Source organism: Lynx rufus, unplaced genomic scaffold, assembly GCF_022079265.1.
Source record: "Lynx rufus isolate CCGP_SWC_20201006 ecotype Redwood Valley unplaced genomic scaffold, mLynRuf1.p SCAF_6, whole genome shotgun sequence".
Taxonomy (NCBI): domain Eukaryota; kingdom Metazoa; phylum Chordata; class Mammalia; order Carnivora; family Felidae; genus Lynx; species Lynx rufus.
In genome coordinates this window covers 66,615,188-66,640,538 of record NW_025814878.1, presented here as the reverse complement: position 1 = coordinate 66,640,538, position 25,351 = coordinate 66,615,188, and the positions used below count along the sequence as shown (strand labels likewise).

At 34.3% G+C, this 25,351-nt stretch overlaps 1 protein-coding gene across 1 annotated transcript in view; it reads right to left on the bottom strand.

Annotated features, from left to right (window-relative positions):
• RNGTT (RNA guanylyltransferase and 5'-phosphatase) overlaps positions 1 to 25,351 on the bottom strand; it is a 320,167-nt gene that overhangs the window by 48,737 nt on the left and 246,079 nt on the right. The window contains exon 14 of the mRNA XM_047102241.1: positions 2,857 to 2,923. Coding sequence (XP_046958197.1) covers positions 2,857 to 2,923 — 67 coding nt within the window. The remainder of the gene's footprint in view (positions 1 to 2,856; positions 2,924 to 25,351) is intronic.

The window sequence follows — 25,351 nt, the reverse complement described above, 5'->3', positions numbered from 1 at the left end:
CTTTGTAGTATATCTTAAAATCTGGGATTGTGATACTTCCAGCTTTGTTAAATTTCTCTAGATTGCTTTGGCTATTTGGGGTCTTTTGTGATTCCATACAAATTTTAGTAATATTTTTTCTAGTTCTATAAAAAATTCTGTTGGTATTTTGAGAGGGATTACAGCAAAATAACAAGCTTTTGCACACTAAGGAAACCATCAACAAAACAAAAAGGCAACCTTTCACTGTTGGCAAAAATGCAAACTGATACAGTCACTATGGAAAACTGTGGAAGTTCCTCAAAAATTTAAAAGCAGAATTACCATATGATCCAGTAATTTTACTACTGGGTATTTACCCAAAGAAAATAAAAACACTAATTCGAAAAGATATATACATCCCTATGTTTATCACAGCATTATGAAAGCAACCAAGTGCCTATCAACAAATGAATGGATAAAGAAAATGTGGTGTATACACACATATACCACACACACACACACACACACACACACACACACACACACACTGGAATATTACTCAGCCATAAAATGAATGAGATTTTGCCACTGCCATCTGCAACAACATGGATAGACCTAGAAGATATTTTGCTAAGTGAAGTAAGTCACAGAAAGACAAATACCAAATGATTTTATTCTTATGTGGAATTTAAGAAACAAATGAATAAACAAAGAAAAAAAAAGAAACAAAAACCCAGACTCTTAAATACAGAGAACAAACTGGTGGTTGCCAGAGGCGAGGTGGGGGAATGGGGATGGAAGGAGTGAAATAGATAAAAGGGACTAAGAGTACACTTATTGTGATAAGCATTGAGTAATGTACACCACAGGTGAATAATTATATTGTACACCTGAAATGAACATACGACTGTATGTTAATAATATTTCAACTAAAAACAACACCCCTTTTTTCCTGCATTAATTGTAAACAAAAATTCTGCAAAAAATTCTTTATAAAAATGTTAAAAAAAACACTTTTATAACACCACAAATATAAAATATTTGTGGATAAATCTATGAAAAATGAAAAAGTTCAATTTAATAAAACAAAATACTGTTGAGGAATATTAAAGATTTAAATAAATGGAGAAATATGTGGTCTTCACGAATTAAAAGATTCAGTATTGTTAACATATCATTTCACATCAAATTGATCTATAGATTTAACATGATACAAGTTAAAATTCTAGTGGGCATTTTTAGAGAATTTGGCATTTTAAAATTTGTATGGAAATTAAAGGAACCTAATTAGTCAAACAACTTTGGAAAAGAACAAGGTTGGAGGATTTACCCTACCTGTCTCCATGACTTATTATAGAGACACAATAATCAAGATAGTGTGGTACTGGCGGTGGGGTAGACACGAAAATCAATGGAACAGAATAGAGTCCAGAAATAGATTCGCACACACATAGTCAATTGATTTTCAACAAAGATGCAAAAACAATTCAGTGGTGGCAAGAATAGTTTTTTAAAAAATGGTTTTGGAATAACTGGATATCCACGTGCCAAAAAGATGGGGGGTTCGACATTCCTCTATACCTTGAACTTTGAGTCTTATATTAAAATTAACGCAAATAGATATTACATCTAAATGTAAAATCTAAAACCGTAATGATTCCAGAATACAAAGGAGAAAAATCTTTGTAACTTTGGTTAGGCAAACATTTCTTAGATCAGTACCAAAAGCATGAGCCATGGGGAAAAACTTATAAACATTAACATTAAGAACTCTGCTCTTTGAGAAGCCTGTTTAAGAGAATGAAAAGACAAGCCATAGCTGGGGGAAAAGCTGCAAATCTTAAATCTGATAAAGGACTTATATCCAGAAGATATAAGAATGCTCATAACTCAACAGTAAAAAAAGAGAAAAATAACCCAATTTAAAAAATGGCAAGATTTGAACATGCACTTCACTAGAGATGTACAGATGACAAACAAGCACATGGGAAGATGCTCAACATTAGTAGCCATGACAGAAATGTAAAATAAAACTGTAGTGAAATACCACCCTGTAACCATAAGAATGACTAAAACGGCCATTGCAAGGAAATCTCACACCCTACTGGTGGGAAAACACTTGGGTTATTTCTTAAATATTAAATATACAACTGCCATTTAATCCAGCCATTCTCATCTTAGGTATTTACCCAAGAGAAATGAAAAGTATATATCCACACAGAGACTTGTATACAAATGCTCAGAGCAGCCAAAAAGTAGAAACAACCAAATGTCCATCCACAGGTGAAAGGATAAAGAAACTGTGCTATTACCATACAATGGAATACTACTGTAACAATAAAAAGAATGAGCTATTTGTAAGTGCAACAACATGGATAAATCTCAAAATAATTATGCTGCGTCAAAGAGGCTGAGAGAGGAAAAGGAGGAGAGAGGGACAGGAGAAATACTGTATAATTCCATTTATATAAAATTCTAGAAAATGCAAATTAGTCTATGATGACACAAATCAGATCAGTCGTTGCCTGGAGACTGGAAGGGAAAAAAGAAGGGCAGGAGTGAGGAATTTCAAAGAGGCACAAGGAAACTTTTAGGGGTGATGGATATGTTCCTTATGTTGACTACAGCGATGGTTTCACAAGTGTTAAGAAGTTCAAAATTTATCAAATTACACACTTTAAGTACTGCTTTGGCCAAATTTAACTCTACCATGGGCAAGAATATTAAAATAATCAATTCTTTGAAAAACTGAATTACTTCTTCAGCAGAAATATGCAAAAACAGTAATTCACATTCATAATTTTAGTATGTTGATAGTTATTGGCAGGTGCCTGGTGGGTTCTGGACAAGTGAACTACACCTAAGAAAAGTATACTGGAAAACGAACAATCATACCTTGATTTGGGCAAAGGGTCTTTCATAACCTCCAACATAGAGCAGGCCAACGTTCTGAGGAAGTAACCTACAAAAAAACAAAAACAAAAACAAAAAACCCACATTATTTTGAAAATACTCTTCCCTATATAAGAAGCTTGTATAACCAACAAAATTTGTATAACAGATAAGTAACATGAAAACTTAATATCTTTACAATTATTCTGGTCTTTTGCACTATGGGATAGTAACTAGCAAAGGAATAATTCTTTTTTTTTTTTTAACTAATTTGGAAACAGATTATCACAGGAGGGTACTTTATTTTTGTTTGTTTATCCAAGTATAATTAACATACAATGTTACATTAGTTTCAGGTATACAATATAACGATTCAACAATAATTCTTGTATTTCAGAAAATAGTGGTAAAGGCTGAGAATGGAAGCTTCAGAAGTAGAACAGTATGACATTTATTAATTCTTGAAAATTACGATGTCTCTGGAAAAAAGTGAAAATAAGTAAAGTATGTAGTTAAAATTCTAGAAGAATTCAATTCAAGAAACACTATCTATACCATGTACTATAGGAGATAATACAAACCTAAATAATTCGGTCCCAAAATCTAACAGGAAAACTGGACACATAAATAAATAACCCTTCCAAAAGGTGGTCTCTGATAAGTGCTACATAGATGTATTTGCCACTGCAAAGTAGTGATGTAAGAAGTACTTCCTATGGAGGGAGCTGGAAAAGTTCAAATAGTTGGGATTTAGTTTAGTCTTAAAGGGTAGATAGGGCAAAGGGATAAATTTAAACAAAGCCCTGAAAATGCAGAAGATGTGAGACAAAAAGTGGACAAGTATGGCTACAATGAGGGATAATTTAGTTGAAGATGAAAAGTCAAATGATGTTTGGAATAGACCAAGAATGTCAAATGTCATTTCTCTATAAGCAGTATGGAGTCATATTTTTATAAGATGTAAATATTCTTATAAAAAGTTCTTATAAAAAAATAAATGCATATGAAAATAAAAAGCAAACCATATAGAGAGTAAAAAAATAAATAACTAAAGGTTACCTTCCCTTCATCATCCTTTCCTTCCTATTTCTACTTCAAAGAGACCCATCATTCCTGACTGTATTAAACATTGTGAATGAAGAACCACAATCATTAGAACTGTGTTTGGGGAGTGTGCAGTGGCACAGGGTATGAGAAGAGTATAATTAAACATTCTTGTGAGTATCTCCTTTTTCTTTTATCATATCTTTTCTCAATGAACACTGTGAGTAAATGGACACAATTCCAGTTTTAACGTTACTATACATAAAGAATATGAAAAAAAAAAACTCGCCCGTACTCCTTGCTCAAAGCAACTAGGCCAAAATACATCTCCTCAGAGTCTAGGTAATTAAAGTTAATAGCCTTTTATGGCAGCAGGCAAAACAATTATCTCAAGGATGACTGTATATTCTACTGCATGAATCTGAGAATGAAACACTGAGTAGTATTCTAAAGTGAACAAAAGACTGCAAACTCCAAATTATCAAATGGAAAATTCTCAGTGTACTATATTGGTCTAATCATAAAAAACCAGAACACAAGATTATGATAACCACTCTTTTTTTTTTTCTTTTTTAATTTTAAAGAGAGTGAACCAAGGAGAGGGGCAAAGGGAGACAGAGAGAGGGGGAGGGGGGAGGGGGGAGGGGGGAGAGAGAGAGAAAGAGAGAAAGAGAGAGAGAGAGAGAGAGAGAGAGAGAGAGAGAGAGAGTCTTAAGCAGGCTCCACGCTCAGTGCAGAGCCCGACATGGGGCTCAATCCCACAATCCTGGGATCATGACCTGAGCTTAAATCAAGAGTTGGAAACAGCCAGCTGAGCCACCCAGGCGCCCCTATCATAACCATCCTTTTAAATTTATCATTAGTGACTTCAAAAATCCTACTTAATTCCAAGATATGGATTTCTTCATATTTTAATTTCTCTGAACATTGGATGCCTCTGATATTCTGTGGTGTCTTATAATCATTGTCACCAGGCGACAGCTGTGAGATGGTTTTGCAGTTACCTTCCATTGACTCAGTCTAGGAAGGCTAAAAAAGGATACTCTCAAAGTACCTTAGACTTCATGAAATAAGGTAGATATTTAATCTCCCAGGAATATCCTCTGCTCCTTGACATTCTTTAAAGGCCCAGAAAGCATTAAAGGTTACTAAAAGAATGTTACTAGATGATGAACACAATCCTGATTAAACCAAGTTAGCAAAAAGCTACTTAAGTTTAGAATATAAGTGATACTTGTAGTAATTCATTTTAGCAGGTTGTTGAAGGTCATAAACACGACTAAAGGGATTTGTTCACTGAATACAAGTAGAAAGCATCAGAAATGTCTCTGCCATCAATTAACATATAAGGAATTAAATTCCTCACAAATCACTGCCAGTATCACAAATTTAATGTTAGTTATATATAGCAGTGGTAATTTATTTCCTATATAACAAATGTTCACAAAAACCTTAATAAACCCCCTTCAGAAGTAAGAATAGTCACTGTTCATACAAATAGATGCTAGAGAAAGAAGAGAGTAAAAGCTGGCTGACATTTAAAAATCAATATGCATCTAATTACTATGTATATGCATTTCAGGAAGCTTGCCAATATACCATTTAGGGTGTCTCCCTTCCTCCAAATTGCCTATCTAACAGCTAGCTACCTTTCCTTAAACAGGAGATTTGTCTAAAGTACCAATTATGTAGCATATATATATATATTTCACTTTTTAAATACTGTTCTTTTTTCATTCATGTACCTATTATTACTTACCACAGATTATATTACCACCACCAGATGAGTGGGTTTTAATATGTACCATAATCTAAAGGCTTGCTATGTGCAAAACAATGAACACTTTGAGACATTTTAAGATGGGGTATTTCTTTAACCATTTTACCTCTCAGAAAATTATTTTGCCCAATTGTATACATAATTATTGTCAAATAATAGGCACCATTTTTTGGTGATAGAGTACTTGTGTATAATACAGCAATCACACATTTTAAATCCCCAGAGTAAGGCATTAATTCAGCACTCACATGTGCATTCACATTTATATGTTAAAATAGAAACTCTGACTCTTTCAGTACCAGAAAATTGCTTTGCCCTTAAGTTATATGAACATCAACATAACCCTTATACAAATGCTAACAACTCCTAAAATATTTGCTTGTAACTGAATATTTCTATAGTGTGGCTATCAAAGGGGATGTTTTTGGAAAGTAGCAATAAGACAGGGGAAGTGAGGGGCTGGAGGAATGAGATGTACCCATTAGAGTTTTTGAAAGAGTAAACCTAGGCAAGACTAATGTTCATTTTGCTTCAACTTCCCAAATACAAATATTAACAAATACTTGTCCTGGAAAGAAAGATGAGAAGTTACTTCCAGAAAAGTTTCTCACATAAAGGAAAAATAAAACTTGTCAGGTAACAGAATGAACATTATTTAAAAGAACCTAATTCACCATAACCTAATGCTATATCTATATCAGATGTAAAAAAAACAAAACAAAACAAACAAAAAAAACCTGCTTTAAAAGGAAACTGAGTCTATAATTGCTTCAAATTAAAAGTTAAAAAAGGAATCATTTTAAAATATGTAAGCTAAGTAACTCAAAATTAGCAGTTCTGTCTACAAGCCCTAATTACAATACCCCCTGATATATTTTTCATCTGCAACAAAATATCCTGAAAAAATTTACAGTATCTTTAACACTGATTTATATATCCTACATCTTACAGAAACAGCCTCCAATGTATCTACTAGTAGGAAAATAGAGAATGCAAATGCACTTAATATGGTATCAATAGTGGCCTTTTGCATTTGAGAAAATGCATATTACTGAGAAGACCTCAATTATTCTCTAAGACTCCTCGTAGGATGTAAATAAAAGTAGCATATGCTGTTAGGCCCAAAAAAAACTTGGATGAGCCAATGAGTAAGTTTATTATTATCTTTAGAGACTTTTCATAGCCTACACTTTTCTATTCTGGTTTATTTTCTAAACCTTAGTACAGGCTTAACAAATGCTCTAGACTTTTGTTTAAAAAAACAAAAACAAAAACAAAAACAAAATAAAACAAAACAAAAAAACCAACCACCACCATTCCACCAGTACCACGTTTATATAAAGAATCTGGGTCGCCGGGGTGGCTCAGTCAGTGTAGTGGGCTAACTCTTAATTTTGGCTCATGTTCATTTTGCTTCAACTTCCCAAATACAAATATTAACAAATACCTGTCCTGGAAAGAAAGATGAGAAGGGTTATGGAATTGAGCCCTGTATCAGGCTCTGTGCTGACAGTGTGAAGCCTGCTTCGGATTCTCTCTCTCTCTCTCCCTCTCTCTGCCCGTCCTCCACTTGCACATGCATGCTCTCTCTCTCCCAAAATAAATAAACATTTAAAAAAAAAAAAAAAGAATCTGCATGTCAACAGAAATAAGTTACCTAAAAATGATGTTTGACTAAGTGAAATATACATTAAGTAAAATAAATAAAAGAAATAATAAATAAGACTGGGGAAGGATAAATACTGAAGCAAACAACAGAAAGCTGCATCATTTTGCAAAAGGATATAAGAAGAAATGTTGACCTACCAGTATTCAGAGAATAAATATATTTGTAACTATTTTATTGCCAGAAAAAAGTCAAGGTAAAAAATATTACTGAGGTAAAGCAAGATACCTCAGAATAATAACAGTTCAATTTGTCAAGAAATTTATATGCATTTAATAACCTAGCTACAAAATATGTAAAACAATTAACAGTGTACATGATGAAATTAAAGAAATCCACAATCACAGTCAGAATTTAAACTTTCCTCTCTCAGTAAATGATGGGAAAAAAACAGAGCACAAAAGCAGTAAGAATATAGAATAACTCAAGGCACCTGGGTGGCTCAGTCTGTTGAGGGTCCAACTCTTGATTTCAGCTCAAGTCATGACCTCATGGTTCATGGGATTGAGCCCTGCAATGTGGAGCCTGCACTGGATTCTCTCTCCCTCTCTCTCTGCCCATCCCCCACTCACACTCTCTATCTCACTCTCAAAATAAACAAACATAAAAAAAAACTATTAAAACAATAATATAGAAGAACTCAGCAACACCACTAACAAAAATATATAGGACACCATCCAACAGTTGCATGGATCACATGCATGGATCACAGAATATGCATACACAGAAACTGTATAAAAACTGGCAATATGCTGGACCATAAAGCAAATTAAAAAAAAATAACTTCCATTACAGTCTCTAAACACAAGATGTCAGTTAGAAGTCAAGAACATAAAAATAACCAGAAAATCCTCATGTCTAAAATGACAGAAATACATCAATAAATAATCTATAGGACAGAAAGGAAATCCCAGAGGAAATTATTAAATATTTTTAACTAGATAACAAAATAAGAATATATCAAAACTTATGAGAGGGGCGCCTGGTTAGCTCAGTTGGTTAAGCCTCCAATTCTTGATTTCAGCTCAAGTCATGATCTCATGGATCCTCCCACTGGAAACTGCACTGACAACAGGGAATCTGCTTGGGATTCTCTCTCTCTCTGCCTCTCTATCCCACTTGCATGCATACATACACTCACTCTTTCTCAAAATAAATAAACATTAAAAAAAAAAAAAACTTGTATAGCTAAATCCAACTTAGACAGAAATTTATAACCCAAATGTATATGCCAAAATTCAACCACCTTAAGAAATTAGAAAAATAGCACTAAATTAAACTTAAGGAAAATAGAAGAAAAAATACGCAGAAATTCACAAATAGAAAACATACATTAGACAGGATTAAAAAGATTTAAAGAAACTATTTCTTCTAAAAAAAAAAAAAGGGTTGAATTGATAAATCCCTAATGGAACTCACAAATAAAGCACAAATAATCACTATCAATGACAACACAAAGAACACAGCTACATATACCAAAGAATAATAAGAGAATATTATAAACACTTTTACACCAATTAAGTCTGAAAATTGAGGCTAGAAAAACTTTTAGAAAAATACAATGTACTAATAAAACTGACACAAGAAAAAATAGAATATCTTAGTTGTCTTACTGTAAAAATTTTTTAGTGATCTCTCACAAAGAAAGCAAAAGATCTAGATGGATTCTTCACCAAATTCTACCAAGTATTTAAGGGAAAATTAATTCTAATTATACAGACTTTTCCAGAAAATAGAAAAAGGAATATATTTGTATTTTACCAAGTCAGCATAACTGGCACTCAGACATGAAAATGCAATGTTGATCAAGAGAGAATGAGAAGATAAGCCATAGACTAGGAAAAAAATATTCGCAAGACATATCTGAAAAAGAACTGCTACCTGAAATATTAAAGAGCTCTTAAATCTCAACAATAAGGAAATGAGCAACCTAATTTAAAAAAGGCCAAAGACCCAGACACCTTGCTGAAGATATATATGGCAAGTAAGCATACAAAAAGATGCTGAACATCACAAGTTATTAGGGAAATGAAAATTCAAATGAGCTACCACTCTCTACCTATTAGAATGACCAAAATCCAAAATACTGATACTGCCAAATGTTAGTGAGAATGTGGAACAAGAGCTGTCATGTATTGCCGGTGGGAATACAAAACAGTATAGCCACTCTGAAGAACAGTTTGGTAGTTTTCTATAAATCTATATTCTTACCATATGATCCAGCATCATATTCTTTGGTATTTACTCAAATAAGTGAAAAACTTATGTCCACCTAAAAACCTAGCAGCGAGGTGATAATAACAGAAGAAACTATGTGCTAGGAAAGAGAGGATATATGGGAACTCTCTGTATTTTCTGCTCAATTTTTTGTAAACATAAAACCGTTCTAAAAATAAAGTTATTTTCTCTAAAAAATGCAATGGTGATAATACAAGAAAGAAAATGTATAGGTCCATTTCTCTCATGAACAAAAATGCAAAAAGGAGGAAGGAAAGCCCCATATTAATGAAGTGAAATAATTTATCATGTTAATGGATAGGAAATCTCAATGTTGAATATACTTAATGCAATGTTAATAATCCTGACAGAATCCTTCTGAGAAACTTGTTAAGGTCATTACAAAATAGACATGGGAAAGCAAAAGAACAAAAATATAAAAGATTTCCCTAAAAAAAAAGAACAGACAGAGTAAGAAGACTGGCTCCAATAACAAAAATGTGGTATTAGCGTAGAGCGGGCAAGTGGACCAGTGGAACATAACAGATTCTGGAAAGAGATCTATATACACAAACACTTGATTTATTAAAGGTGAGACTGCAGGAAGTGGAGAAAAACCTTATAAGTGTTAGAAGGAAAACAAACCTGGGTAAATTCCCCTTTAATCTTAATATGACAAAAGAAAATATTGGTAAATCATACTATATAAAATTTTTAACCAACTATCAGGGCAAAACTAGCATAAGTAAAGTCAAAAGATACCCGACAAACTTTGAGAAAACATTTGCAACATACACCACAGGAAAGAAATGAATAATTCTATTATTAAAAACTCTCAAAAACTGAAGGGGAAAAGGGCCAAAAACCTGATGAAAAAAATGAGAAAAATAACTAAAAATACAAACACACACAAAAAGGACATTAAGAATATATAAAAATATACAGGGTGCCTGGGTGGCTCAGTCGGTTGAGCGTCCGACTTCGGCTCAAGTCATGATCTCATAGTTCACGAGTTGAAGCCCCGTGTTGGGCTCCATGCTGACAACTCAGAGCCTGGAGCCTGCTTGGGATTCTGTGTCTCCCTCCCTCTCTACCCCTCCCCTGCTTGTGCTCTCTCTTTCTCTCACTCTCAAAAATAAACAAACATTAAAAAAAATATATTAAAATATTCAAACTTACTCATAATCAGAGAAATACATATTAAAACAGCCCTAAGATACCATTTCTCACCTATCAGATTGACAAAAATTGAAACATATGGAGAATACATTCTCTTGGATAGGCTGATAAAAACAAAAGGTCTCATAACCTGTTGCTGAAAAAGCAAACTAAAAAAAAGACTACGGCAATGCTTCTGGAAGGAAACTTGGCGAAATCTAACAAAATCACATATGTACTTAGCTTTTGACTGGGTAATCTCTCTTCTAACAATCTGCCTTGAAGACATGCGTCCAAAAATTGAAAAGTACAGATATACAAGGCTATTCATTACACACTATTGGTATGCAAAGTATTGGAACAGCCTAAATACACAGCACGGTAGTTATGGTAATCCACACAATGGAGTAATATGCAGCTGTAAGAAATAATGAGGAAGATCTTTATTTACTGATAGGGAGCAATTTCTAAGATATACTTACTGTTTAGCAAAAAAAAAGAGAAAAGTACAAAAGGAGAGTATGTTATTCTTAATGTAAGAAAGAAAAAGTATTAGAAAATATTCATGTATCTGTTCATTTGTGCAAAAGGATTTCAGGAAAGCTAAAACAGACACTCAGGAGATTGTTTCCTTTAGGGGACAGGTTATTAGGGTGAATGAAGGGAAATTCCATGAGAATATCTTTTTGTAAATTATGACTATTATAACCATGATAATGTTTCATACAACAAATAAATAAACAAGTAAGTAAACAATCAAAATCAATCAGAATGTTGAGGGAACCCAAAATGGAATAAAAATAACTGTATTACAAATGAATAACATCTGACATTAAGGGGGATGGGGATGAAAACTGACTTAAACTAACTTCAAAAAACAGTATTTTGACTATATTTCATAGGGTTACAGATTGAAAGAACTGTACACAAATACAGTCCTTGAGCTAGTAAACTTCTTACTCACAAGGGTATGGGTTAGTAATTCTGAAAATGTTGTATGTATAGTAGGATTTAACAAACAAACGTTAAGGATAAGGAGATGCAGCTTTCTCACTGTACAAAGAGTTACATATAAGCAAAGGGGAAAAGCTAGAATTAATACTATGCTGTATTAGAATCAGACGTATTAGCAGGAATTCATAGCTTTTAATATATTCACAGATGGATAAAGAAATAAATATAAATGTGTGTATAGGTACATGTTAGTATATGATACATTCCTAACTCTGCCAACTGAGAGGGCTGTAATGCACTAAGCAGCAATAACTAGACCAAGGATCTAGATTTTTCTATCATTCACCACACACAAACACAAATAAACACTGGGGTCCTTGTAGAAATGTCTGATCCCCGGACTGAGAGAGGGAAAATATAAGAAGATCCTGGAACACCTTATAGAACTAGAAAGTAAAAAGTGCAGAAAAATAATGAGAATGTCAAAAAGACATAGGGGCCCCTGCGTGGCTTAGTCGGTTAAGCGTCAGACTCTTGGTTTCAGCTCAGATCATGATCTGATGGGTTCATGAGTTTCAGCACTGTGTCGGACTCTGTGCTGACAGTGCAGGGCCTGCTTGTGATTATCTCTTCCCCTATCTATCTCTCCCCTGCTCATGCTCTTTCTCTCAAAATAAATAAACTAAAAAAAAAAAAAAAAAAAAAAAGACACAGATGCCAAACTGAAGAAGTTCTCAATAACCAAAGTCAAAATAGCAACATAAAATGACAGAGCTGGATTATAACCTACAAACTAAAATATTCTTAAATCCTTACTAATAAAAATAAACATATGAGAAGAGGGGACAGTTCTTCTTTAGAGTAAAATCCCCATTGATACATTGAAAAAAATGAGGGAAATTGAAATTCACCATTATTTGAAATATGCACCACATCAAAATTGAAAAACACAATAGTGATGATTGTTGTAGGCCAAAGCCACTGAAAGATATTAGAACTAGAAGATGAGAGTATGATGAGAAATCTGATATTTGCCTAGTCTCAAAGTTTCTCCCCAGAAAACACTTACTAAATCCAAAGAAAATATAGCAACTTTAGAGAAACCCAACAAAGTAACCAAACCTAACATCACAGTATTAAGATTTATCAACATGTCCCTTCCCGCTTCCCTAACATGCTCACTGAGGACACAATATCACTTCCATGGTGTTCCTGCCAAAAAACACAAAAAGGATCAAACTAAGGGACATTCTATAAAATATCAAACCAGTATTGATCAAAAAGTGTCAAGATCATGAAAAACAAAAAGGAAGTATTGTCACAGATTTGATTAAGGAGACATGAAAATTAAAAGCAATGTGGAATCCTAGAGGAGAAAAAGTGGGGAAATTGTCAAAATTAGAATAAGTAATTTGGTTAAGTTCATAGTACTGTACCAACATTTATTTCCTGATGTTGACAATATGGGAAAACAATGTGAGAGATATACAGGAATATTCTGCACTATTTTTGAACTTTTCTATATGCCTAAAATAATTTTAAAATAAAAAAATTTTTAGGGGCACCTGGGTGGCTCAGTCAGTTAAGCGTCCGACTTCGGCTCAGGTCATGATCTCACGGTCCGTGAGTTCGAGCCCTGCGTCAGGCTCTGTGCTGACAGCTCAGAGCCTGGAGCCCATTTCAGATTCTGTGTCTCCCTCTCTCTCTGCCCCTCCCCTGTTCATACTCTGTCTCTCTCTGTCTCAAAAATAAATAAAAGTTAAAAAATTAAAAAAAAATTTTTTTAATGTTTATTTATTTATTTTGAGAGAGAGAGTGTGCAAGCAGGGGAGGGGCAGAGAGAGAGAATGTCAAGCAGGCTCCATGCCACCAGCACAGGGTCCAATGTGGGGCTCAATCTCACAAACCATGAGATCATGACCCATGCTGAAGTCAAGAGTTGGATGCTTAACCAGCTGAGCCACCCAGGTGCTCCTAAAATTTAAAAAAATATTTTAAAACATGTCATTTGAGACAACACGGATGGACTCAGAGGGTAAGTAAGCCAGACAGAGAAAGACACATACCATATGATTTCAAGTATATGTGGACTCTCAATGGGTGATGGATATTAAGAAGGGCACTTGTAATACTTTTAATACTGGGTATTATAAGTTAGTGATGAATCACTAAATTCTACTCCTGAAACTAATATTACACTATATGCTAACTAACTGGAATTTAAATAAAAACTTGAAACAGCAAATAAATAACAAACAAAACAAATGAACAAACAAATAAGAAAAAAGATTCTTAAATACAGAAAACAAACTGATGGTTTGCCAGAGGGGAGGCAGGCTGGGCAATGGATAAAATAAATGAAGGAGATGAAGAGGTACAAACTTTCAGTTACAAATAAGTCATGGAGATGAAAAGTACAGCTCAGGTAATATAGTCAATAATACTGCAATAAGTGTTGGTTAATTATACTTATTGTGGTGAGTATTGAGTAATATGTAGAATTGTTGAAACAGTATGTTGTACACCTTATTAACACTGTCCATTATACTTCAAAAGGAAGGGAGAGAGAGGGAGGGAGGGAGGGAGGGAGGGAAGGAAGGAAGGAAGGAAGGAAGGAAGGAAGGAAGGAAGGAAGCCTACCCTACCCCCATACCATACCCAAAAATTACCTCAAATGGACTGAAGAACTGAATGTTAAGAGCTGAAACCATAAAACATCTACAAGAAAACACTGAAGTAAGCTCCTAGACATCAGTCTTGGCAATGATTTTTTGACACCAAAAGCAAAGACCATAAGAGTAAAAATAAACTAGTGGAACTACATAAACTAAAAAGCTTCTGCATGGCAAAGGAAACTAAACAAAATGAAAAGGGAACCTACACAACAGGAGAAAGTATTTGTGAATTATGTATCTGATAAGGGGTTAATAACCAAAATATACAGAGAACTCATACAATTCAACAGTCACACACACACACACACACACACACACACACACACACACACACACTTAGAAAATGGGCAGAGGAACTAAATGACAAAAAATGGCCAACAGGTACAAGAAAAGGTGCTCAACAGCACTAAATTACCAGGGAAATGCAAATCAAAACCAAAATGAGATATCACACTTCACACCTATTACAATGGCTATTATAAAAAATAAATAAATAAAACTAAAACAAGAGATAACAAATGATGGAGAGAAGGCAGAGAAAAGAGAACCCTTATACACTGCTGGTGGAAATTTAAATTAGTACAGCCATTATGGAAAATAGCATGATGGTTCCTCGAAAATATTAAAAACAGAACTACCATGTAATCCAGCAATTCCACTTCTGGGTATATACCTGAAGGAAATGTCTCAAAGCGACACCTGCACCCCCCATAGTTACTGCATCATTATTTTACAACAGCCAAGATATGGGAATGACCTCTGTGTCCACCAGTGGATGAATGGGTAAAGAAAATGTGCTATGTATACAAAGTGGAATATTATTCAGCCATTACAAAAAGAAAGAAATCCTGCCAATTGCAACAACATAAACCTGGAGGACATTGTGTTAAATGAAATAAGTCCTACAGAGAAGACAAATAAATACTAGATGATCCCAAAGTATGCAGAATCTAAAAAAAAAAAAAAAAAAACAACAACCTCCCAGAAACAGAGAACAGATGTGTGGCTACCAGTGCTAGGAGCTGGGGGAAATGGGTGAGGGTAAAGTTACAAACTTCCAGTTACAAGATAAATAAGTTCTGCAGTTTGTGATGTACAGCACGGTGGCCAGAATTAATAATACTGTACTGTGTATTTGAAAGTTGCTAAGATATTAGATCTCAAAGTTCTCATCGTGAGAAAAACATTTTTGTAACTATGTGAGGTGATGCATGTTAACTGAAGTTAACGTAATAATCATTCACAAGATATACACATACCAAATCATTATGCAGTACACCTTAAAGTAATACAATGTTATACGTTAATAATATCTCAAAACTAGGAGGAGGAGAAATGGCAATTTTTAAAAGAAGACATCATTAAGCTACTGAAAGAAGCTACTGAGTAGAAGAAATTTATAAACATGCATTATATCCTAAGTGGGGCACATGCATATCCTAGGACACAGCCATTCCAAGTTAGGTAGATACCCGTCAGACGTGTGTGTGTGTGTCCTAAAGCACACACAAATAATGTTTGACTGTATGGGTAATCACCCCAAATGCCATCTATCCAAATGCCTTTATATAATATGATGTTCTAGACAGTGTGAAATGTGATGTTTTAGAGAGAGAGTGAAAATGAATGAATTGCACACATCATGGATGAATTTCAAAATAATGACACTGAGCAAAGGAAGCCAAACCTAAAAGAACATAAGGTTGCGTTTATGTAAGGTTCAGACAGGCAAAACCAAACTATGCTGTTTAGAGATCCAAACCTAAGTTATAAAAGTATAGAGAAGTACAAGGATGTAAGTCTGGATAATGGTTATCTCTGGTGTGAGGGATATGAGAAAGAGCATGCAGGAGGCATCCGGGATTTCAGAAATATTTTCTTCCTTGTCCTGGGTAGTGGTTAAATGGGTTCTGGCTACACAAAGTTTCACAAAGCTGTACATTTAATTTGTTTTATGTACTTTTCTGTAATATTACCTTTCATAAAGTAAGAGGTCTTTATATAAAAAGCACAAAGAAAGAAAACAATATAAGCAATCAGTAAGAGGGTGAGAGTGACTCCTAAATGAGGGGTATAATATTAATTTATAAATTAACATATTTTAATATTCCTGTATAAATAGATGAGTATTTTAAGAGATGAGCTCCTAGGGAATCCAAAAGTCACTCATCTCTTAGTACTCGAGCTACATATTCTATGGCATAAATAGGAAAACAGAACTCACATATCAGGCCATAATGGTATTTTAAGATTGAAAAAAGGAAATATAATTACATTAAAAATGTATAGACACATTTTCTACTCCCAGCCAAGACTGAGTCACAAGAACTCCATTAGGCCCTACTCCCACTAAACAACTAAATATACAATGTTACACAACATTTTTCAGAAACTGGACAAGAGATAGTACAGGTCAGTGGTACCTGAGAGAAGGAAAACAAAGGAAGTGATTCCCACCACTGTCACAGCTCACTACCTGGAGTTTTTGTACCACCATGCAAAAGAGGAGAATCCAGGCCTATAAAACCTAAAATATTTACTATCTGGTCCTTTAGAGAAAAAAATTGTCAACTCCTATCTAAAGAAATGAAAGTAGATGTCCACAAAAAGACTTGTACCCAACTTTCATAGTAGCTTTGTGCCTAACAGCCAAACACTAGAAACATTTCATATGCCCATCAACAGATAAATGGATAAATTGTGATACATCTATGTAATAAAATGCTATTCAGCAATAAAAAGAAATGGTTTATTGATAGGTTTAACAACATGGATGAATTTAATATTGAAAGAAATGAGGGGGAGCACATATTATATGCTCCTATTTATATAAATTCTAGAAAATGAATACTGAACAGCAGACTGGTGGTTGCCAGAGAAGGGAGTGAGAAGAAGGACGAATTAGAAAGGGACAGGAGGAAATCTGGGAGGGTGATGGAAATTTTCATCACTTCATCCTGGGAGTGATTATTTTACGTGTAAAAATCAATCAAATTGCACACTTCAACTGTGTGTAGTTTATTATATATAAATTTACTCCTTGATAAAGTTGTAAAAAAAATGTACAAACTTCACTTTCCAAATTTTGTTAAATATATTTAAAAAAGAAAGTCTACAACTGTTCACAGGCCATATAGCAAACTGAGTCTACAAGTAAGTCTAAACTGATTATTTAGACTCTGACTTTTTCTTTTTTAAGTTTCTTTATTTTGAGAGACAGAGACAGTGTGAGTTGGGGAGGGGGAGAGGGAGAGAAAATCCCAAGCAGGCTCTGCACCCTCAGCGCAGGGTCCAATGTGGGGCTTGAACACACAAAACTATGAGATCATGACCTTAGCAGAAACCAAGAGTAGGACACTTAACTGAGTCACCCAGGCACCCCTCTGATCATTCTAAAGGAAGAGATCTGTTATTTGAAGAACTGTTTGTGTAAACATGAAGCAGAATCATATGAAAGTGGATCTTAACAGGGAAACCATTAAATACATATAGCTCCCTGCCTAATTTGTTATCTAATGATCCTAAAAATTATTCTATGGCTTACTTATACCTACAAAAGAAGAAATGGGAGAATGACTTATGCAGGAATTAGCCTCAAATCTAAACATCTGAAATCATGTGAGTCACCATCATATCCATAAATGTTCATCTCCTTGACAATGACACCATGATGGATGGATGTGTAAAGCACATTTGTTAAAAGGTTAAATGGAATAAAACTTTCATTTCCTGTACTGGCAAACTCTGAATCTTATTTTATTTTTTTCCCTCTATTTTTGTTGTACTAGCTTGCCCTGTATACCTTTGGACAAGAATTTCATGGTGGAGTCCTCATTTTCCCCTGGGAAAATACAGGAACATTATGGTAAGAAGCCATTTCTGCAGGAAAAGAAGTACAAAAGATGCTCTGGAGAGTAGAAACAGAGAAATTTACGCTGAGTGGATATAATTCACAATTCAATTTTTTCAGTCTAAATTATAGCACCATGTCACATGTTACCAGCTATTTCAATAATAGCTATGATCAATCAAAGAGAAAAATGTTGTTGTTGTTTTTTTAAATCACAGACCCCAGAATGACTGAGATTGTTAGATTCCACAGTGAAAAAAGAATTACTGCAAATCTGAATTTCAGCCTCACTGAGCTCTTTACAAAATGCTGACATGTGAACTATAACCAAAAATACAGAGAACTGCCTAAGTATCTCATTGATAGAATACATATTAAATTGGCCTTCTCTCTATTAATTTTAATTTGAATATTCCTTTAGTAAACATTATATACTTTACATATTAAAGTATAGATTACAGTAGGTACTGAATTATTATTTTTTCATTGCTAGCCATGTACTGGCAATTTTTATTTCTTAAAGTAATTAATTCATTTATCTTTTTCATGACTCTATAAAAATGAATCAGCCTATTCTGAGTTAGCTCAATAGACAGTTCCTCCTTAATTCATCAGTATGTTCTTTTGTTCAAAGTAACTACTGTAGTCGCTACTGACTGAAGAGCTGGCAAAATAAAAGAATTTGAACTACCACAATTCATTTTATCCTTTATTGTGATATCTGTTCCAAATGTATTTTTAATTAATGATATAATACTAAAATTCTTTAAAAATTACTTCAAAATTTAAAATGACTGTCTAGAATGTTTAATTGCATGCAATTATTTTGTTTATAAATAACAATATTTATCCTTGATATATGCCTCAATCAACTAACAATTAAAAGTTAAAACGTGTGAGTTAGTTCAACCTCAATAATGTAACAACTATAATCAAGTAATCAAGACAAAGTTTCAGAATCTCGGGTACTGGGCTGATAAGAGGAAATCATGAAATGTCCTAAAGAAAGACACTTTCACCAGATAGTGCCATCAATGTTATAAAGCATGATAATTTTAACAGTTCTTAAAACGATTAATATAAATCAAATGTTACCTAACTAGGACCACATTTTATAAAAGACTTAAAGACCCCCATATCCTGATGGTTAGGCTAATTAGATTATCCCTGAAAAGTGAATAGAGGTTATCTAATAATCACAATATTTTTCCACTCACTTTTCCCATTCTATTAAGTGATTGATATGAATTCTTGAAATGGGTTATGGTCATTACAACTTTAAAATATGTTCAGCACAAACATTATGGACAGTCATATAATGTTATCTTTTCCTCAACCTAACCAGCCTTTCAGAATGACTTAAACAAGACATAGTTTAAAAGCCTATTTTTTTATGCATCAATAGTTATAGCAGTTATTCACAATAGCCAAAAAAGGTAGAAACAATCCATATGCCATAAAAAATTAATAAAGAAAATGTGGTACACACTACAATCTAATTATTATTCAGCCTTTTTAAAAAGAAATGAAATGCTGGGGGTGCCTGGGTGGCTCAGTCGGTTGAGCCTCCAACTTCAGTTCAGGTTCATGATCTCACGGTTTGTGAGTTCAAGCCCCACATCAGGCTCTGTGCTGACAGTTCAGAGACAGGAGGAGCCTGCTTAGGATTCTGTGTCTCCCTCTCTGCCCCTCCCCCACTTGTACTCACTCTCTCTGTCTCTCAAAAATAAACATTAAAAAAAATGGAATGAAATGCTGACATGCTACAACATGGATGAATCCTGATAATACTATGCTGAGTGAAATAAGCTAGCCACAATAGGATAAATGTATGATTCTACTTATATGAAGTGCCTAGCATAGCCAAGTTCATTGAGACAGAAAGTAAAACAGTGGTTAACAGGGACTAAGGTGAAGAAAGAACGGTGTGTTATTATTTAACAAGTACCCAGTTTCTGTTTGGGATAATGAAAAAGTTCTGGAAATGGACATCGGTGATAGGTGCACAACATTGAGAATATACTTAATGTCACTGATTTGTACACTGAAAAATAATCACAATGGTACATTTTATGTTACACATATTTTATCACAATTTTTTCAAAAAAAACTTTTAAGTTTATTTATTTTGAGAGATAGAGAGAGAGTAGGCAGTGGAGGGGCGGAGAGAGAAGGAGTGAGAGAATCCCAAGCAGGCTCTGTGCAATCAGCACAGAGCCTGATGTGGGGCTCGAACTCACAAACTGTGAGATCATGACTTAAGCTGAAACCAAGAGCCAGATGCTTAATCAACTGAACCACCCTGGTGCCCCCATCACAATTTTTAAAAGCCAAAAAATATCCATTCCTAAATATAAGTCTATCAATGACTTTAAACACTTTTCTCTTCTTGATTCCCAAAGATTGTTCCAGACCTCCTCCTTTCTTCAAATCTCAAGCCCATCCTTTCATCACCAAAAAACACTTCGATTTCTCACTGAATGGAGAAGATCTAGTCTTGACCTAGAAGTTTATCCATCTTCCATTCATGTGTATTTCTATACATATATTCTTAGCTTCTTGTCTCCATACTAAAGCTCTCTAGTCCTCCATTTAGTCGATATCTTCCAAACTTTTAACACTTTCTCAAAGATCTGTAATCTTTTATTTTCTTCCACTCTTAACAAGAAGGGTTATAAGGTCAAAAATGGTAATTCTCAAGTTGAGTCAACTAAAAATCACTACAGAGTGGTAATATTTATGGAAGTAACCCACCTAACAGAGATGACTCATGATGCTATGGAAATGGTGGCTTGAAATTATGGAGTAGGGCCGATTCCTAACTGTAGTGCTTATTAACTACATAGCTTTAGGCAACTCATTTAACTCTTTTTTAGCCTTTTTGTTGGGCAAATGGGTATAGCTTACTTCACAGAGATGTTATGAGGATTAAATAATATATGTACTCAATGTCTATTAAATCAAAATCAGTTGAATGCGTTAAATGACCAAAGTATACTCTCAAGATACATAACATTTTAAAAAGAAGAAAAAATTAATTGCCTTGTGTGAAATATACAAGTTTGTGGTTAATGACAAAGAGTTTAAAAATATAAACCTGTCAGAATTCATATGGCACATGCATGTCCACATGTATGAAAAAGAAAAAGAGAGGTAGATGGTCAGAAGGGATAGAGACTGACATAATGCAAAGATAAGTTATCTGGATGCTAGAAAAGTATTTACTAACATGGAAAACCTGACTTTCCAAGTTCTACAGCTTGAATGATATCCTTCAGGGATCACCTAATCCTTTTTCTTTAATTACACAGACACAAGGCAATCTTCTGATGAGTAGTTAAGTTTCCTTAATTTACAGTAGTTAGACTGGAAATGAGATACTGTAAATAGCAGGCCTAAATACGTCTGTACAGTTGACCCTTGCACAACATGGGTCTGAAGTGCACGGATCCACTTACATGCTGATTTTTTTTTTCCAAAAAATACAGTATAGTGCTCTAAGTGTATTTTCTCTTATGATTTTCTTATAACATCTTCTCTGCCTTACCCTTACTACAAGAACGCAGGACATAATACATATAGCATACAAAATACATGTCAATCAACTGTTTATGTTATCAGTAAGGCTTCCAGTCAACAGTAGGCTGTAAGTTTTGGGGAGTCAAAACTTATACAAAGATTCTGACTGCATGAGGAGTTGGTACCCCAACCCCTGTGTTGTTCAGAGGTCAACTGTGTATTTGTGTGTGTGTGTGTGTGTGTGTGTGTATACACATACATACGTCATGATATATCATTATAAAATGGTACTAAAAACTACAAAAGCAATGATAATAATAATTATTGTTATTTATTGACAACATCAACATGAAAGACCATGTGCTAACTTAATTTTACATTACAGTGGTCCTCTCCTCTAGTATTAATTTTAATTTAGGACTGTCATTTAATCTTGCCAAAGAACCTCAAGAGTTCCATTATTATCCCCATTTAATAGATATGGAAGCTAACAGAAATGACTAATTTGCCTAAGGGCACACAACTTGTAAGAGGTAGAACTGGGAATCAAAATTCTCTTTCCTCTGCCTCTTCTTAATTTTCATGTTGTACAGGTACTGTTTTAATAACTAAGAAGTTTGGTTAAGGATAATTAATTACCCAAAACATGATCAACTCCAACAGAAACAGTGTGGGGCTTGCAAAGCTCTAGCCAACCTCTTCAGGTGTGCAGAATATCTCTTCAATCAACATGGCCTACTTAAGAAGAGAAGGGGGAGAGGAAAGGCAACAACAAGGGAGGAGAATTAACTCAAACCTGTATTCGTCTTGGCTCTCCCCCATCTTCTTTCTCCCTCTTTATGAAAACTGAATCATTTATTGTATATGCCAGACTTTGGGCCAGCTACCAAAGATACACAGACAGTGCCTGTATATAAGTCCCTCGGGAGCTTACATCCTTAAAGAGGCAACAGATTTGAAGTAGTTAAACTACAAGTAACTAAGACAAACTGGTAAGTCCTATTATAGACCCACATGAAATATGTATTGTGGTAATCTGAATACTAAAGACTTAAATTCTGAAAGTAGAAGGGAGCATGTTAAGTGGAAACCCACACACTGGTTTTTAGGGAATTCCTTTTGGATGCACTATAATTTCACACTGGAACCACTAACAGGAGCTTTCACAATTTAAGACTCTCTTATCAAACATCATGAAATGTCATCATATAAAATTTTGGATTAGAATCCCAAGTTTCTGGTACAGTGTACAGTGCCTGACACAAAGTGGGTGTGATCAATGGTTGCTTGCTAAGAAAAAACACAAGTAAAAAAAGGGAAGAAAAAACGAAACAAAAAACAACACATACCTCCTTGGGGAAGAACTAACCACTGACAATATGCTTGGAAAAAAAATACTTGGAAAATGTAATACAGATTTTTAAATGAATGGATATAAAGCAAATTTATATGTAGATTAATTTGCTATAAAATATTTTGATATGCAAAACCAAACCTGACAGCTAAAGTTATAGCATGATCTAAACAAGATAAAGACTACCTGGTCTTAGGGAAATTTAAAGCAGGATTCCTACAAATGAGATGACACATAAGGCATAATAGAAATAATGAGGAAGCTTAACAGCTTCCTAAAAATCTTTAATTTAGTTTTAGAAAAATAAACCTGAGGTACTCATGCAAAATTAAAGAATGTTGCTGTGTTACAGCCTTAGCAGACTAAAACATCTGAAACTATCTGTGGCATAATAGCAAACATATATTATTTTGTAAATTCTCTGATTATGGCTAGTAGGGCCCAAGATACTTTATTTCTAAGGTCAAACGTAAATATTTTACTTCATTTCCTAAAGTTGGTTATTATTATCAATTCACAGGTTCAGAGCCTCCTTTCATTTTCTAGCAGGTGATACCAAAAACATTTTGGGATTTAAAACAGCCTTTTTAAGACTAGAATTTCTGCTTCAGGTATCTGAATTGATTATGTGAATTATTGGGATGGGAATGGGAGGAATGAGAATAGAGAAGGAAAAAAACAAAGTCAGGAGAGCATAAGGGACACCAAAAATAAAAGAACTTCAGTTTACTAGCCAAGAAGTATTTTTTTTTAATCTGCTAATATTCCTGGACTCAAAAAAAAAAAAAAAAAGTACCTTTAATTAAGAAGAGCAAGGCAGCAGCAACAGCAGGCAAGAGGCATGAGGCAAATCTTAGAATCAATATGAACACTGAATATGTCATCAATGCATTGAAATGCCCTTTTTAGGGGGAGAGGGTGGGAAAGTAAGCCTGTTCTAGCACTTAAGTGAAATAAACCAATGTGTTGCTTCTGAGATCAGATTTAGTGGAGGTATCATTACATTGTATCCTACCAAGTACAATGCTTGTAAGAATAACAATCTTTGCTATCAAATGAAACACATAGCTAGGGCACCTGGGTGGCTCAGTTGGTTGTGTCTGACTCTTGATTTCGGCTCAGATCATGATCTCATGATTTGTGAGATTCAGCCCCACATAGGGCTCTGTGCTGATGGCACCGGGGCCTGTTTGGAATTCTCTCTCTCCCTCTCTTTCTGCCCCTCCCTCCCTCCCTCCCTCCCTCTGTCTCTCAAAAATAAGTATTTTTTTAAAATAAGAAAAATAGGGGCGCCTGGGTGGCTCAGTTGGTTAAGCGTCCGACTTCCGCTCAGGTCACGATCTCGCGGTCCGCGAGTTCGAGCCCCACATCGGGCTCTGGGCTGATGGCTCAGAGCCTGGAGCTTGCTTCTGACTCTGTGTCTCCCTCTCTCTCTACCCCTCCCCCGTTCATGCTGTGTCTCTGTCTCAAAAATAAATAAACGTTAAAAAAAATTTTTTTTTAAAAATAAGAAAAATAAAACACATAGCTAATAAAAACAAAAAGACAATGTGGAATTTTCTAGATATGGATGCAAAGAAATTGTTACTATAAATAAGCAGCAGCACTGGTAGATTTTCTATCAGATATCATATAAGAAATGCACCGTAATATGATTCTATAATTTAAATGGTTCCAAGCAGAAAATTGGAAGATTTCAACTAGTACTGTTTTTAAATAGAATTCTACTACTATACCTGAAAATAGCAAGTACATTTCAACTATTTTATGAGGTAAAATATAATTTGGTAAGGCAAGTATCAAGGTAGCCTGAAATAAACAATTCCATGTGTATACAAGGCACAACAAAATTAAAATCCAAAAGTGCACAGATACTGAGTGAATTTAACTATTTTATAAGTACTTAAGTTGAATTTCAACAGTCTGTCATTCATTAAAGAGGTACTCAAAAGATTATAAGTACAGTACTGAAGAACTCCTGAGGAGAGACAGTAGATTAGAGTCTTTATCTAATATTGCCATAACTAAAATCATCCAAAATACTCTGCTTCATTTTTTTTCATAGAGTACAAACAATGTTGTTTATAAAGTACCTACCGATGTTGCTTAAAAGTACCAAATTTGCATTTACTAAAAGTTTTTTTGAGTGTTTTATTTATTTTGTATTTACTGAAAGTTTTTTTAATTTTATTTATTTTTTTTTTAATTTTTTTTTCAACGTTTTTTATTTATTTTTGGGACAGAGAGAGACAGAGCATGAACGGGGGAGGGGCAGAGAGAG